A 15,342-nucleotide genomic window follows, 5' to 3' on the forward strand; every position below is an offset into this window, starting at 1 on the left:
GCTACATCATTAGATGGGTCTTTGGTAGTTTTCTCCTTTTTATATATTTGTTTGTTTGCTTGTTTATTTTTTGTTATGTGGCCATTTTGAATAGGAGGGATGATCTGTTACTCGCCTCTTGTATAAAAGAACTGGCTGATCGTGGAAGAAAAAGGTTTATGCCCAGCCTCAGCAGAGTAAGCCTCTGGGCCTTTTGATCAGAAGGTCGCCGGTTTATGCCCAGTCTCGGCAGAGTAAGCCTCTGGGCCTTTTGATCGGAAGGTCGCCGGTTTATGCCCAGCCTCGGCAGAGTAAGCCTCTGGGCCGGTGATCAGAAGGTCGCCGGTTTATGCCCAGCCTCGGCAGAGTAAGCCTCTGAGCCTGTGATCAGAAGGTCGCCGGTTTATGCCCAGCCTCGGCAGAGTAAGCCTCTGGGCCGGTGATCAGAAGGTCGCCGGTTTATGCCCAGCCTCAGCAGAACAGTCACATGTCTTTGGGCCCTTGAGCAAAGCCCTTAACTCCCAGCTGGACAGGAAGCAGCATCAGGCTCATGCTGGCAGAGACACATGCATCATGCCTGGTACCACTTTGCACCAGATGCTGAACACGACCCTTTATCTTAATTGGCACAGGACATATTATTTAAAACATCTTATACTTCATTTACAAAAAGTAGGCAGATTTAACTCAAAAAAACATCAGGTTAAATAGTAAGACTTTACGTATTACTTATGTATTAATTAACCACAGAGTAAATAAAAAGAAAACATCCATTGATGTGATAACCTGGCCAGTCAGTAGATTCAGGCTCTCAGCTGACTTCACTTTATTGCTGCATGACGTTGCTGAGCTATAATACTGACCCAGTCATTGGCTTTTAAGTATTTGCTGATTTAAATTCAAATGGCGACTTTTTTGGCTGGACAGTGTAGAACACAGACAGAATACAGACAGAACATCTGTTTAAATTCTCAAAGACAACTGCATTTGACAAGTTAAAAAATTATGCATTCATTATAAAGTTTCTTTCCTCATAGCTTGTATGTGTCTCTTTGCCATTTGACTGAGAGCTTGAGTGTTTTAAACAGTGTTTGTTTAAATGCACATTTACCTTTGACCTGTCCCTCACTGAAGTTGACTGGATGCTTCATGGAAGATTTTTTTTCCTTGTAGCTTGTGTTTGCCTGTATGTCTTTTGACTGAGTGTCTGAGTGTTTTAAACAATGTTTAAATGTATATTTACCTTTGATCTGTAGGAAAAAGTCCATCTCTGAAGTAGATTGGATGTCCCATTGACCTGTCACTCTTCAGGGAAACACAGCTGGGTACAGGGGAGTCTGCTCTCTCCATCAGGACACTGTGGACAGCGAGAGGAAACAAACCCTCATGGTATAAATATACTTCATACAATGGGGACGGCATCACACTGCTGTTTAGCTTCTGCTCTGCCTTCATGTACTTTGATATGCTGTGAAGCTCTTGATGTAAACAGGCTAGTTTACAGGTAACTTTAATATGAAATAGTCACACCTATAATTTAGATTATTGTAGGTTTAGTATCATTGATAAAAGCTACATCATTAGATGGGTCTTTGGTAGTTTTCTCCTTTTTATATATTTGTTTGTTTGCTTGTTTATTTTTTGTTATGTGGCCATTTTGAATAGGAGGGATGATCTGTTACTCGCCTCTTGTATAAAAGAACTGGCTGATCGTGGAAGAAAAAGGTTTATGCCCAGCCTCAGCAGAGTAAGCCTCTGGGCCTGTGATCAGAAGGTCGCCGGTTTACGCCCAGCCTCAGCAGAGTAAGCCTCTGGGCCTTTTGATCAGAAGGTCGCCGGTTTACGCCCAGTCTCGGCAGAGTAAGCCTCTGGGCCTTTTGATCGGAAGGTCGCCGGTTTATGCCCAGCCTCGGCAGAGTAAGCCTCTGGGCCGGTGATCAGAAGGTCGCCGGTTTATGCCCAGCCTCGGCAGAGTAAGCCTCTGAGCCTGTGATCAGAAGGTCGCCGGTTTATGCCCAGCCTCGGCAGAGTAAGCCTCTGGGCCGGTGATCAGAAGGTCGCCGGTTTATGCCCAGCCTCAGCAGAACAGTCACATGTCTTTGGGCCCTTGAGCAAAGCCCTTAACTCCCAGCTGGACAGGAAGCAGCATCAGGCTCATGCTGGCAGAGACACATGCATCATGCCTGGTACCACTTTGCACCAGATGCTGAACACGACCCTTTATCTTAATTGGCACAGGACATATTATTTAAAACATCTTATACTTCATTTACAAAAAGTAGGCAGATTTAACTCAAAAAAACATCAGGTTAAATAGTAAGACTTTACGTATTACTTATGTATTAATTAACCACAGAGTAAATAAAAAGAAAACATCCATTGATGTGATAACCTGGCCAGTCAGTAGATTCAGGCTCTCAGCTGACTTCACTTTATTGCTGCATGACGTTGCTGAGATATAAAACTGACCCAGTCATTGGCTTTTCAGTATTTGCTGATTTAAATTCAAATGCTGACTTTTTTGGCTGGACAGTGTAGAACACAGACAGAATACAGACAGAACATCTGTTTAAATTCTCAAAGACAACTGCATTTGACAAGTTAAAAAATTATGCATTCATTATAAAAATTCTTTCCTCATAGCTTGTATGTCTCTTTGCCATTTGACTGAGAGCTTGAGTGTTTTAAACAGTGTTAGTTTAAATGCACATTTACCTTTGATCTGTAGGAAAAGGTCCCTCTTTGAAGGTGATTGGCTGTCCCATTGACCAGTCACTCTTCAGGGAAACACAGCTGGGTACAGGGGAGTCTGCTCTCTCCATCAGGACACTGTGGACAGCGAGAGGAAACAAACCCTCATGGTATAAATATACTTCATACAATGGGGACGGCATCACACTGCTGTTTAGCTTCTGCTCTGCCTTCATGTACTTTGATATGCTGTGAAGCTCTTGATGTAAACAGGCTAGTTTACAGTTAACTTTAATATGAAATAGTCACACCTATAATTTAGATTATTGTAGGTTTAGTTTCATTGTTAAAAGCTACATCATTAGACGGGTCTTTGGTAGTTTTCTCCTTTTTATATATTTGTTTGTTTGCTTGGTTATTTTTGTTATGTGGCCATTTTGTATAGCAGGGATGATCTGTTACTTGCCTCTAGTATAAAACAACTGGCTGATCGTGGAAGAAAAAGACGAAGAAAGAAGATGGCGAGGTCTTTTTATTAAGCTACACATATTACAGTGCTGCCCACTGAGCCAGCCCTAGCTAGGAGCCCAGTTTACTTTATGTTATGGCCTGACTATAGACCCAGAGAGATATGCATGCTAGTGGCTGTAACACTGTTACCTCTCAGTGCTCTTTCTCTTACACCCCACAGGGGGGCGCATTTCAGAAACAGCTTCCTCCATTTTTGTGCCGATCCAGACCAGATGATTCCTGCTGGGGCCTCTGTGAACATGAAGGGTAAATAGTGACATACATAAACAATATCTAGTACTCAGCACTTTTACACCGAATCAGCGCACTGGGTCTCCACTCTGTTACTCTGACACATTTCATATCCGGGCTGCATACTGACTTTCTCCACTAGTACTGAGAAAGTTACTGGAAATTTTAGGAGCACCAGCACAAAATTCAGGCTCAGCACTTAGATCGACATGCAATGTAACACATCTTAACTCTATTGCTGATAAATGTTTTGGCAATAAATCTACAATTTACAGAAATAACAAAATGACGTTTTACTTTAAAGGAGAAAGACAAAAAAGTGAAGTAGCGCTTAAATCAATGGCACCGCCGCTCTATATAAGTGTGTCATACATGTTAATTTTATTATTAGTTCAGTCTGTTAACTATAATCTTACCTGGCAATGAAATATATCTTTATTTTTTTCCAGAATCTTATTCGTGTGTCTTGACAAAATGGCGATTCCAGCTTTAAATCACTTTCATTTTCAGACAGGAATGTAGGCGGGGATTTTCATGGTGACAGGTAAGGTTTCATAGGAAACACCTGTGAGGCGGAAGTATGGAGGCTATAAAATACCAACGATAGAAGAGCAGGGAGGCCTCCCTATGCTCGGTGGTGCTTGGAATCCACGCTGCAGCTGTTATATGTGAAGGAGCGTATTTTGGGGGGGGGGATTACCGCATTGTTGTGATATAAGGCGAGTACTGGCGGGGGGTACCGGGTTAGGAAGTTAGCGGCGCAAGTCGGCGTTCGGTGGCAGCGGCGTGGACTCGATCTAGGCGCCACGGGAAAGGTTTGTGGTTCCTGCTAGAAGTGGGGTTATTGGTTTGTGTTTTCGGGGGATTGCGATGTCTTCCCCCGACTAGTTAATGTAAATAAGATTGTTTAATGTGAATTGATTTTTTTCTTTTATTTGTGTATTTGTTTTAGGAGGAACCACATGTTAATTTGTATTCCTGACCCTGGTTACGGATGTGAGCTGTCCAGGCCTTTTTATTATACACGTGTGAATTCTAAGTGTGTTTTAGTGATTGTGAAATATTCTAAAGTGTTTTAGAGATTGCTGTGGTTAGAGCATTGTGTGGGGGTTGCGGTGTTGCCTGGCGCTCTGCTGACTTCATGGGGCAGGGACACTGAACTGTGGAATTCTAATAATAAATGCTTATTTCCATACTTCTGTTGTGAGCTGTTTCTTGTATCTGGTGCCCAGTTTAGCCAAGTGACAAACCTGCATAATTAGGGAGAGTTTCATCCCTTACAGGAAATTATCCACTTCGTGTCAAATGAGGAAGCCGAAATGGGCACGGATTCAGTGGCACGGCGGACCGTTTTAGATGATTTTATCCATGTGACTTAATAATACACGATAAGCGAAAGGGGACAAGCTCCAGCCGCCACCTAATTCTGTCATAACGCACATTCTGCATTATATTTGTGCATATAAAACGCGGTTCTGCAGTGACACTTTAACCACGATTAGATCACGAGTCACTATTGACAATAGTCGCTGTGCTGCGGCTGCTTTGCACTGATGTTCCCGTTATTTTTCTCCTCTGCGCTGAATTACAGGCACCTTTTAAATTCTCTATCACGAATTAGTGCAAAAGCATCGTGGTACATTTTGCCCTTTGCATAGTGAATCCCAGCTGCTTCTGGTCACACTGTTCATCCAGGGACATGGTGATGTCACTAATTGGGACCTATATGGCGTTACAGTCGAGCACGGTTATTACGATTTTCTGGGGCTGGCAGATTTCTTTCGTTATAACCGAATTTCGTTATATCCATTTTCATGTAAGATTGCTATGTATTATGACTGATCGCTAGGCACATGTATTATGACTATAAAATAACACTGACCACCTAGTTCTGTCTATGAAGCTTTGTTTCATGTAATGATCAAAATAAAACATCATCTTTACTATCAAGCAACGTGTATTTTGTAATTCAACAACCATTTAATATGGACCACGAAATCGATAACATATTACATGGTGGTAGAACGCTACGCACAGAAAAAAAGGTACATACTGTACTGACTGCTGCTCGCTTTGGCTACGCGATTAAGCTGACGTCGGACTTATTTTAAACTATTAAATCTAGAATGATTGAGGCAAATCGTTAAAACCGAATAAAAATTCATTGAAATATTTCTTTGGGGAAGACAGTAGACATCGTTATAGCCGAATTTTCGCTATAAAAGAATCGCTATATGCGTACGTGTTTTCTGTAAGGAATTTAACGTTACTGAAGGTCGGGGATTTGGAATTGAAGCGTTACAAGCGTGTTTTCGTTATAAGCCGAATCGTAATAACCGTGCTCGACTGTATATGACTTTGTTTCTCATCTGTTATTGAGTTTACTTAGGTCGTGGCACGACATGTTGCTTTTTGAGATCTTTTCACCTACTTCACTTTGTCAGACAGGTTCTATTTCAGTAAAGGCTTGATTGACCAGGTCTGGTGTTGTGGTTTTTTCTTCCCCGCCAATCAGGAGTCAGGAGCCACTTGTGCAAATATTCAGATTCAGCCTTTATTGCAACAATGAAGTTACAACCAAGGCCGGACACTTGCAAGTGTGTCCAATACTGTTTTACACCAATCTTTATACATTTTCTCATTGTGTAACAATATCTCGCCACTTAAGCATCATCATTCCCTCAGCCATTCACCATCGTTGTTTTCTCCCTTGATCCACACCCCTATATGATAAGTTTGTCAGTCATCTCTTTTACTGTTTGGTGCCTCGGCTGAACATAAGGGTGACCTGACCATCTCTACTCAGTTTTTTTAATGCCCATCCGTGAACTTTTGGTGAACTCAGGCGAATCCCTTCCTTCAGTAGAAATCCTTGGTAGCTTCTGCTTGTTGTAGATTGTCTGGCCAGGTGGTTGTCCTTCAACATAGTGATAAGCTGCAGCATTAATAAAGTACATATTCATAAACTAAAGGCAAACAAAATGGCTAACAGATACAGAAACTTCTATGCCAACACAAGGTGCTCATTCATACTTGTTTTCCATCACATTGTACATCAGCTTTTTAATAGAGTCCTTCTGTGGCAAGAGCTTTCTGTATGTCCTGTGATGACATGGTAGGATTTTTGGTGACATCTTTCAGCATCTTGTGTCTGTCCTCGGGCTCTTGCTAGGACAGCCTGACCTGGCCAAGTTGGCAGTTGTTTTAAATGTTCCACTTAATTTTCTGGACAATAGAATCGTTGATTCCAAACTCTTGATTCCTTCTTATATCCCTCCCCAGACTCATATGTGTAACCTTACGGTGCTAGGTCACTAAGTGTAGCTCAGAGACCAGACTACGCCGCCTACGGCCCCACCCCTTAAGATGTATGACTACAGTTACCTTCAGGATTCCCTCAGAACAGCTACGTCACATAGACGACACAGAGACATATCTCAGTAACTGGGTAATGTTTATTAACTCTATAAAACCTTTAAAGAAAAAGGATTTACAAATAACATAAGTTCACAAAACAATGTCATAACATGGCTAAAACACACACAAGTCAAACAGGGGAGGGAGAATTCCATTACAAAACCCAGAGTACTGGCAGTCCAGTTCTATACACAAACCTAAACCAGTCTGTAAGCCAGTGAGTGGTTACCTGGAGGAAGAGGGGAAAGGAAGATCAACACAGCAAACACACCAAGTGCTCCAGTATCGAGGTGGTATATCACTAACACACAGAGTCACACAACAAACACACCCAGTGCTCCAGTATCGAGGTGGTATATCACTAACACACAGAGTCACACAGCAAACACACCCAGTGCTCCAGTATCGAGGTGGTATATCACTAACACACAGAGTCACACAGCAAACACAGCAAGTGCTCCAGTATCGAGGTGGTATATCACTAACACACAGAGTCACACAACAAACACACCCAGTGCTCCAGTATCGAGGTGGTATATCACTAACACACAGAGTCACACAGCAAACACACCCAGTGCTCCAGTATCGAGGTGGTATATCACTAACACACAGAGTCACACAGCAAACACACCAAGTGCTCCAGTATCGAGGTGGTATATCACTAACACACAGAGTCACACAGCAAACACACCAAGTGCTCCAGTATCGAGGTGGTATATCACTAACACACAGAGTCACACAGCAAACACACCCAGTGCTCCAGTATCGAGGTGGTATATCACTAACACACAGAGTCACACAGCAAACACACCAAGTGCTCCAGTATCGGGGTGGTATATCACTTACACACAGAGTCACACAGCAAACACACCCAGTGCTCCAGTATGGAGGTGGTATATCACTAACACACAGAGTCACACAGCAAACACACCAAGTGCTCCAGTATCGAGGTGGTATATCACTAACACACAGAGTCACACAGCAAACACAGCCAGTGCTCCAGTATCGAGGTGGTATATCACTAACACACAGAGTCACACAGCAAACACACCCAGTGCTCCAGTATCGAGGTGGTATATCACTAACACACAGAGTCACACAGCAAACACACCCAGTGCTCCAGTATCGAGGTGGTATATCACTAACACACAGAGTCACACAGCAAACACACCCAGTGCTCCAGTATCGAGGTGGTATATCACTAACACACAGTCACACAGCAAACACACCAAGTGCTCCAGTATCGAGGTGGTATATCACTAACACACAGAGTCACACAGCAAACACACCAAGTGCTCCAGTATCGAGGTGGTATATCACTAACACACAGAGTCACACAGCAAACACACCAAGTGCTCCAGTATCGAGGTGGTATATCACTAACACACAGAGTCACACAGCAAACACACCCAGTGCTCCAGTATGGAGGTGGTATATCACTAACACACAGAGTCACACAGCAAACACACCAAGTGCTCCAGTATCAAGGTGGTATATCACTAACACACAGAGTCACACAGCAAACACACCAAGTGCTCCAGTATCGAGGTGGTATATCACTAACACACAGAGTCACACAGCAAACACAGCCAGTGCTCCAGTATCGAGGTGGTATATCACTAACACACAGAGTCACACAGCAAACACAGCCAGTGCTCCAGTATCGAGGTGGTATATCACTAACACACAGAGTCACACAGCAAACACAGCCAGTGCTCCAGTATCGAGGTGGTATATCACTAACACACAGAGTCACACAGCAAACACACCCAGTGCTCCAGTATCGAGGTGGTATATCACTAACACACAGAGTCACACAGCAAACACACCCAGTGCTCCAGTATCGAGGTGGTATATCACTAACACACAGAGTCACACAGCAAACACACCAAGTGCTCCAGTATCGAGGTGGTATATCACTAACACACAGAGTCACACAGCAAACACACCCAGTGCTCCAGTATCGAGGTGGTATATCACTAACACACAGAGTCACACAGCAAACACACCCAGTGCTCCAGTATCGAGGTGGTATATCACTAACACACAGAGTCACACAGCAAACACACCAAGTGCTCCAGTATCGAGGTGGTATATCACTAACACACAGAGTCACACAGCAAACACAGCCAGTGCTCCAGTATCGAGGTGGTATATCACTAACACACAGAGTCACACAGCAAACACAGCCAGTGCTCCAGTATCGAGGTGGTATATCACTAACACACAGAGTCACACAGCAAACACAGCCAGTGCTCCAGTATCGAGGTGGTATATCACTAACACACAGAGTCACACAGCAAACACACCCAGTGCTCCAGTATCGAGGTGGTATATCACTAACACACAGAGTCACACAGCAAACACACCCAGTGCTCCAGTATCGAGGTGGTATATCACTAACACACAGAGTCACACAGCAAACACACCCAGTGATCCAGTATCGAGGTGGTATATCACTAACATACAGTCACACAGCAAACACACCAAGTGCTGCAGTATCGAGGTGGTATATCACTAACACACAGAGTCACACAGCAAACACACCAAGTGCTGCAGTATCGAGGTGGTATATCACTAACACACAGAGTCACACAACAAACCACAACATATAGTAGGAGCACTTACTGATTCACACCTTATTCACTCCATGCAGTGCAGAAAAGGCCACACCAAACACCCCCAAAACACCAGCATCACGTTCACCGGCTCGATAGCTGGCGAGCGAATAATAAATACACTATAGACTCAAACACACACACACACAAAGTTAGACCAGCCAGTACCCAGAAACTAACCCTAATCAGAAAAGAAGCATGTGCACCAGCAGTAGTCATTGCCCAATCACTTGTTCACACAAGTTACAAACAAGTTACAAAAGAACAAGCCACATGACCTTATCACAAACAACAACAAAAAAGAAAACAAAATAAAAAATGTACAGGCAAAACAGCAACGGAAACTCCTGGGCTGTGTAGCAATGTTCTAACCATTTTCACCTAATGTGGTGCCCGGAATCAAATTCTGGGCATTTTCAATAGTAATGAATGTGAGGGTGTCCTAACTTTTTCCTCAATGGAAATTGGCATCATAGTTAATTTCTTTTGTTGAATAAATGATTTTTTCCCTTGTTTTTGCATAAGTGATATAATTACATCACCTTTAACTACAAATATAATTGAAAAGAAGATTTAATATTGATATGTTGATATTTCTTAATACATAACTAAATATTTAACGGGGTGTCCTAATTTACTCACATGTACTTGAAACATTTATTGAACAGTGGGTAAACACTTGTGTGGTGTCTTTCAGGTCTGATCGATGCCTGACCCAAATTATCTTCCCTCCAAAAGATCCTTATCCTTTTTCTTAAATGACCTTCATTCTTTATCCACTCGATGGACAAACAATACAGCAACATAGAATGAGTGTGTTGTTTGTTAATTAAGACTGTCTTTATTAATTAATAAAGGAAGATGGTGGGCCTGTATCACAAAGCTGGATTTCTTGCTTAGCCGGTAACTGCCAGAGTCGGTACCCGTCCCAAGTATGTCGTCAGCGGTTGGCCAGCAGTTGCTGCTGGCCATCCAGTTCCCTCCTCTATCTTAATCCTAAATCCCTATTGTGTTTCCCCTGCTCCTTGGATTACTGTGTAACTCAACAGGCTAAGTGTACCCCCTCCCCCCCCCTCAGAGGCTGTGAGCCCTCTGGTTATGGGTTTGACTCTGGCCAGGAACCAGCTTTACCTGTTTTGTTCAATTATTGGTCATCTCTTTTCCTTAGTGTTTGTTATTAGTTCTTTATTTCCCTGTTTAGCTTCTTCCTTGTTTTATTATGTTCTGCTTATTCCATATTTATTTCCTCTGTATGGTGTTCCCAGTGTGTGATTGGTGTTTCCTAGTTTCAGTGTTTGTAGAGCTCCTAGTCCTGTGCTCATTAGTGTAAGTTACCCAACCTCTTGCATCCCCTTGTTATTTCTTCATTGTCTTGTATATGTGCCACACCTGCTCCCTCATTAGCCCGGTTGTCTATTTTTATTTACAGTAATTGCTTGTTTCTACCCTGTTATTTGTTGTGCCATTGCTCATCTTACTGTGTGTTGTTGCTCTGCTTGCTTTTTCCAGTTCCTGCTTCCCTTTGTTGCCTGGTTACCTTAGCATGTTCATTTATGGTTCCTTGTTAGTTCTTTCTCCCATTTAGTTCTGACCCCTCGTGGTCCCTTTCTTTTTGTGGTTTTCCCTTTGTTTTTGTTACTTAATAAATCCCTTTTTGTCTTGGCGCCGCTCACTGGATCGTCATACTCTTCCTTGTTCTCACCAAACCGTAAAGCAATTTGTTGGATTTAAGAGGTACTCCTCAGCACTGTCCCCCTTCACAATATCCATCAGCACTGTGTCAACCAAGGAGACCTTCGGGTTTCTGGGAACCACCATTTCCCAAGACCTAAAGTGGGAGACCAACATCAACTCCATCCTCAAAATGGCCCAGCAGAGGATGTTGTTTCTGTGTCAGTTGAGGAAGTATAGCCTGCCACAGGTGCTGCTGAGACACGTCGACAGCGCAGTCATCGAAACCGTCGTATGTGCATTCATCACGGTCTGCAGTCCGCATTCCAGAACTTGAATGATTCCAGGAAAGAAGCAGGAAACAGGCAGGGAAAATCATTACAGAATCCTCACACCCTGTACACAAGCTTTTTCAGCTCCTCCCTTGCAGCAGATGTTACAGAACCCTGTACCAAAACTACTCAGCGGGGGAACAGCTTATTTCCTCATGCTAACACCCTCATAAATAGGCGAGCAGTATCATCTGCAATCTCATTCCCTTACGTAATCCTTATTGCATTTGGCACTTTAGGTATATGACCTGTCTTGTATTTAATCTATATATGGCTTGTATATTGTGTATTGTATGTAAATTATATGGGGAGCTTCACCTTTCATATAAGAATATACCACCTGGGGAGGGATGGTAGCACCAAAAGTGCTTAAGGGATCTTGCTTAAGGATCCCTCAAGTAAACATAAAAGTATGTTTGCAGGTGTGAAATATGTGGCATGACTGTATGTATGTGAGTATGTCTGCTCTGAAGGCACAGAGACCACACCTGCTTAGGAAATGGGTGGAGAAGCAGGAAAATCCCGTAAGGTGACGCTTTAAGCTGAAATTTCAACACAGTTCTTGGAAACGAAGTACAAACTCATTCACAGTAGTAATAAATTGTGAAGTAAAATGTAAATAAATCCTAAAACTGTGTATGAGGTTTGGGGTCTCAGGCTGTGAGCTGCTTTACTACCCCCCACCCCGCTCTGTTCTGAACATTCAATATTGTCCCCCCATGTGGGAGGTGTGTTGGGTATTGGACACTGAAAACATGTGGTCAGCCAATTGGGATCTCTAAGCTGCTTTTAGTGTGTGATTGTGTGTGTGAGTGTGTGCTCTGCTATAAACTAGTATCCTATCCATCGTGTCCCCTGTCCTTAGTGTGTGACTGTGTGTGTGAGTGTGTGCTCTGCTATAAACTAGTATCATATCCATCGTGTCCCCTGTCCTTAGTGTGTGATTGTGTGTGTGAGTGTGTGCTCTGCTATAAACTAGTATCCTATCCATCGTGTCCCCTGTCCTTAGTGTGTGATTGTGTGTGTGAGTGTGTGCTCTGCTATAAACTAGTCTCCTATCCATCGTGTCCCCTGTCCTTAGTGTGTGACTGTGTGTGTGAGTGTGTGCTCTGTTATAAACTAGTATCCTATCCATCGTGTCCCCTGTCCTTAGTGTGTGATTGTGTGTGTGAGTGTGTGCTCTGTTATAAACTAGTATCCTATCCATCGTGTCCCCTGTCCTTAGTGTGTGACTGTGTGTGTGAGTGTGTGCTCTGCTATAAACTAGTATCCTATCCATCGTGTCCCCTGTCCTTAGTGTGTGACTGTGTGTGTGAGTGTGTGCTCTGCTATAAACTAGTATCCTATCCATCGTGTCCCCTGTCCTTAGTGTGTGACTGTGTGTGTGAGTGTGTGCTCTGCTATAAACTAGTATCCTATCCATCGTGTCCCCTGTCCTTAGTGTGTGACTGTGTGTGTGAGTGTGTGCTCTGCTATAAACTAGTATCATATCCATCGTGTCCCCTGTCCTTAGTGTGTGATTGTGTGTGTGAGTGTGTGCTCTGCTATAAACTAGTATCCTATCCATCGTGTCCCCTGTCCTTAGTGTGTGATTGTGTGTGTGAGTGTGTGCTCTGCTATAAACTAGTCTCCTATCCATCGTGTCCCCTGTCCTTAGTGTGTGACTGTGTGTGTGAGTGTGTGCTCTGTTATAAACTAGTATCCTATCCATCGTGTCCCCTGTCCTTAGTGTGTGACTGTGTGTGTGAGTGTGTGCTCTGCTATAAACTAGTATCCTATCCATCGTGTCCCCTGTCCTTAGTGTGTGACTGTGTGTGTGAGTGTGTGCTCTGCTATAAACTAGTATCCTATCCATCGTGTCCCCTGTCCTTAGTGTGTGACTGTGTGTGTGAGTGTGTGCTCTGCTATACACTAGTATCCTATCCATCGTGTCCCCTGTCCTTAGTGTGTGATTGTGTGTGTGAGTGTATGCTCTGCTATAAACTAGTATCCTATCCATCGTGTCCCCTGTCCTGTGCCACCTGGGACAGGCTCCAGGCTCCCACCCCCCTGTACAGGATAAGCAGTAATGGAGGACGGATCCACACTGTTCCAAAGAAAGGGCTCCAGCTCCCTTCAGGACTTCAGACCAGCTGCTCTCACTTCACGCCTCCAGGCTTGTGGGTCTGGTTCCCACTCCTGGTTCTGCATGTACAGCTTGCATGTTCTCCCCGTGTTCCTGTGGGTTTCCTCAGGTTTCCTCCCACTGTCCAAGATCATGCAGTTTGGTGAATTAGTGTCTCTTGATTGTCCTCAGCCTGTGAGTGAGTGTTTGCCCTGTGATGGACTGGCATCCCATCCAGGGTGTCCCTGCCCTGTGCCCAGTGATGGACTGGCATCCCATCCAGGGTGTCCCTGCCCTGTGCCCTGTGCTGCCTGTGATTGGCTCCAGGCTCTGTCCCATAACCCTGTACTGGGGTTATTGAAATTTGAAAGTGAAATTTGTTTAACCCATTTGGTAAAACTTTACTCGATGGAGCACAAATAATATGATACTATATTATTACTTACGTATTAATTAACCACAAGGTAAGTGTTAGTTATATATGGATCTCATATTAATGTCACGGATTGCTGCAGTGATACCCTGATGACGTCACTCAGAGGCTCTCCGTCTCTACGTGCCCCCAGGGAATCCCTAGTTGGAAGTCTGGCACTATTGGGGAAGTGACTTCCCTACCGCTATACCAGCTAAACTGGTTGGGGCCACTCGCCTTCTCAGTTGTGTGCAATTGCACTAACTGTACTCCCTACTCATACGCGTCTGGCATGTCAGTTCTGTCTAGCCCTCTGACCATCCATGCCCATCGCACGACCTCCTGCCTATCCACCGATTACGAGTCTTGCCAAGCCCCCTGACTACTGTCGCCAATCGCCTGACCCCCACCTGAACTTAGGCCACACTTTTGGATCAAGAGTTGGATTTTTGATGTCTGGATTTCTTGAAAAGGATAATAAAGCGTTTGGCTCACCCGATCTGCATCAGTGTCCTTATCGTATCCTGCTCACCATAACACTTAATCATTAATGAATCATGAGACATATTTTATCCCGAGCAGTCACTATATTTGTTACTATATCTGTTAATTCTGTAAACCTTTGTGACCTACTGAAGCAATTACTGAAGGTACTACTAAGGAATTATTAAACGAGCAAGTAATGAATAATACAAGTGAAATGCTGGTCTCATGTTTGTTCATCATTAAAGATCATGACGCATCTTTTATCTCAAGTAACAACTATATTTGTTTAGGATTTGTTCATGATTTGTATTTCAGTAGTAACTGGGTTATTACTAGGTATTTTCCCCCATCCAGTGCAGTGTTAACAGACAGTTTAGTGTGTTATCTTTCTGTTCCTGGGCTTGGCTGAAGCTGCCCTTTTCATTCTGCTTAAATATGATATTTTAACTTTTTGGTGGCAAATCACTGAACCTGGTCACCTGACTCTCCTTCCTATGATAGATACACTTCCCCACACATAGAAACAAAATGAAGAAATTTGTCTGCTGGATTCTTCATTTTCATGTGGATTATGTTGAATATTGTAAAAGTCAAATCTGAAAGCTTGTTCTGTCAAGACCTAGCGCAGTCTATCAATAGATACACATACTGTATGTTACACACATGAAAGCTTCAAATTCCATCACATTTTTACTACAAATCCAATTTGGCTGGAGACCAAAGCCAGGCATCTAAACAGACATGCACATCCATTCTCAATATAACTGCTTTCTTCTACCTTTCTGCCTTCTACCAAATTTCTATCTACAACATCAAATTGTAGGTTTATAGCTTGTATGCAGGACAAAAAGAAATATCAGTAACTGCAAT

At 43.3% G+C, this 15,342-nt stretch overlaps 1 protein-coding gene and 1 long non-coding RNA gene across 6 annotated transcripts in view; one reads left to right on the forward strand and one right to left on the reverse strand.

Annotated features, from left to right (window-relative positions):
• LOC111837912 (NACHT, LRR and PYD domains-containing protein 3-like) overlaps positions 1-15,342 on the reverse strand; it is a 253,964-nt gene that overhangs the window by 167,717 nt on the left and 70,905 nt on the right. For all 4 annotated transcript variants that reach the window (XM_072710664.1, XM_072710666.1, XM_072710665.1 and 1 more), the window contains exons 3-4: positions 2,695-2,808; positions 1,223-1,336 (exon numbers count right to left, since the gene is read on the reverse strand). In XM_072710664.1, the coding sequence (XP_072566765.1) occupies positions 1,223-1,336; positions 2,695-2,808 (228 nt within the window). The remainder of the gene's footprint in view (positions 1-1,222; positions 1,337-2,694; positions 2,809-15,342) is intronic.
• Positions 2,720-5,323, forward strand: LOC140588743 (uncharacterized). 2 transcript variants are annotated; one of them, XR_011989923.1, is made up of 4 exons: positions 2,720-2,840; positions 3,362-3,447; positions 3,943-4,151; positions 4,385-5,323. It is a non-coding gene; the product is annotated as an uncharacterized lncRNA (long non-coding RNA). The 2 variants fall into 2 exon arrangements; XR_011989922.1 differs by lacking the exon at positions 2,720-2,840 and having other exon boundaries at positions 3,309-3,447; positions 3,882-4,151; positions 4,385-5,322.

This window comes from Paramormyrops kingsleyae, chromosome 4, assembly GCF_048594095.1.
Source record: "Paramormyrops kingsleyae isolate MSU_618 chromosome 4, PKINGS_0.4, whole genome shotgun sequence".
Classification (NCBI taxonomy): domain Eukaryota; kingdom Metazoa; phylum Chordata; class Actinopteri; order Osteoglossiformes; family Mormyridae; genus Paramormyrops; species Paramormyrops kingsleyae.